The sequence below is a fragment of the Branchiostoma floridae genome, chromosome 10, assembly GCF_000003815.2.
Source record: "Branchiostoma floridae strain S238N-H82 chromosome 10, Bfl_VNyyK, whole genome shotgun sequence".
NCBI classification, from domain to species: Eukaryota; Metazoa; Chordata; class Leptocardii; order Amphioxiformes; family Branchiostomatidae; genus Branchiostoma; species Branchiostoma floridae.
In genome coordinates, this window is record NC_049988.1 from 6,386,540 (window position 1) to 6,387,940 (window position 1,401).

Here is a 1,401-nt window from a genome sequence, read left to right on the forward strand (position 1 = left end):
GCGAAGACGGCGTTGGCTGAGGATGGAATAGATACTCTGCATTTTTACTTGTTCAAGGATGACACGGTTTGGTACCTTGTCTCTCCAGGTGAGTCCTAAGATGCGTCGGAGACACCGCATATGAAAGGCGTTTAATCGGCGTTCTTGTCTTACGTATGTGTTCCACGCCTCACTCCCGTACAGTAGGACACTCAGTACGCAAGCTCGGTATACTTGTACTTTTGTATGCAGTGACAGATCTCTGTTCTCCCAGACCCTCTGAGTCAGTCGAGCCATTGTAGTGTTGGCCTTTCCGATACGTTTGTCAAGTTCGGCGTCCAGCGACAGTGTGTTGGTGACTGTAGAGCCAAGGTAAGTAAAGCTGTCCACATTTTTTAAGAGTACATTGTCCATAGTGATGGCTGGGGGAGTGCTGACCCCTTGTGCACAGACGCAGGTTTTCTCCAAACTCACGGTGAGTCCAAACAGCTTACATGCAGTACCAAAACAGTCGCTCAGTCTCTGAAGAGCCGCCACTGTGTGGGCCGCGAGTGCTGCATCGTCTGCAAAAAGCATCTCTCTGAGGAGTACTGTCCTCACCTTTGTCTTGGAACGAAGCCGTGCGAGGTTAAACAGCTTCCCGTCAGACCTTGTATGTAGATAAACTCCATCTGTGGATGCGTCAAAGGCTTGCGACAACAGAATGGAGAAGAAAATCCCAAAGAGTGTCGGTGCTAGCACACACCCCTGCTTTACGCCGCTCTTTATGGAGAAAGAGTCTGAACAGGATCCATCGAACAATACAGTCCCTTTCATGTCGGTGTGAAAAGAAACCACCATGCTACTCAGTTTTGGTGGGCAGCCGATCTTCTTGAGAAGTTCAAACAAGCCTTTCCTGCTCACTAAATCGAAGGCTTTAGTGAGGTCAATGAACAGCATGTATAGGGGTTGGCCCTGTTCCCTGCTCTTTTCCTGCAATTGACGAAGGGAGAAGATCATGTCAGTTGTTGATCTTCCTGCCCTAAATCCACATTGTGATTCCGGGTACACACGATCAGCCAGGGTTTTCAGTCTGTTGAGAAGGATCCTAGCATACACTTTTCCGACAATGTTTAGGAGTGATATGCCTCTATAGTTATTACAGTCCCCTCGATCACCCTTGTTTTTATACAGTGTTACAATAGTGGCATCCCGCATATCTTGGGGGACAGCCCCCTCCTCCCAGCAGAGACAGAGTAACTCGTACAGTGGCTGGATGAGGGCTGGTTTCCCTTGCCTGATGGCTTCGGGTGGAATGTTGTCACTGCCTGGTGCTTTCCCACATGGGAGAGAGTCAATAGCTTTGCTAAGTTCTTCAACAGTTGGCAGTTCATCCAGTTCCTCCATGATGGGAAGATCCTCCATACTGTTCAGGACAGTGTC

At 49.0% G+C, this 1,401-nt stretch overlaps 1 protein-coding gene across 1 annotated transcript in view; it reads right to left on the reverse strand.

The window, feature by feature from the left end:
- LOC118424312 (SCO-spondin-like) overlaps positions 1–1,401 on the reverse strand; it is a 13,612-nt gene that overhangs the window by 444 nt on the left and 11,767 nt on the right. Inside the window, exons 18-19 of the mRNA XM_035832857.1 lie at positions 1,159–1,384; positions 154–951 (exon numbers count right to left, since the gene is read on the reverse strand). Of these exons, the coding sequence (XP_035688750.1) occupies positions 154–951; positions 1,159–1,384 (1,024 nt within the window). The remainder of the gene's footprint in view (positions 1–153; positions 952–1,158; positions 1,385–1,401) is intronic.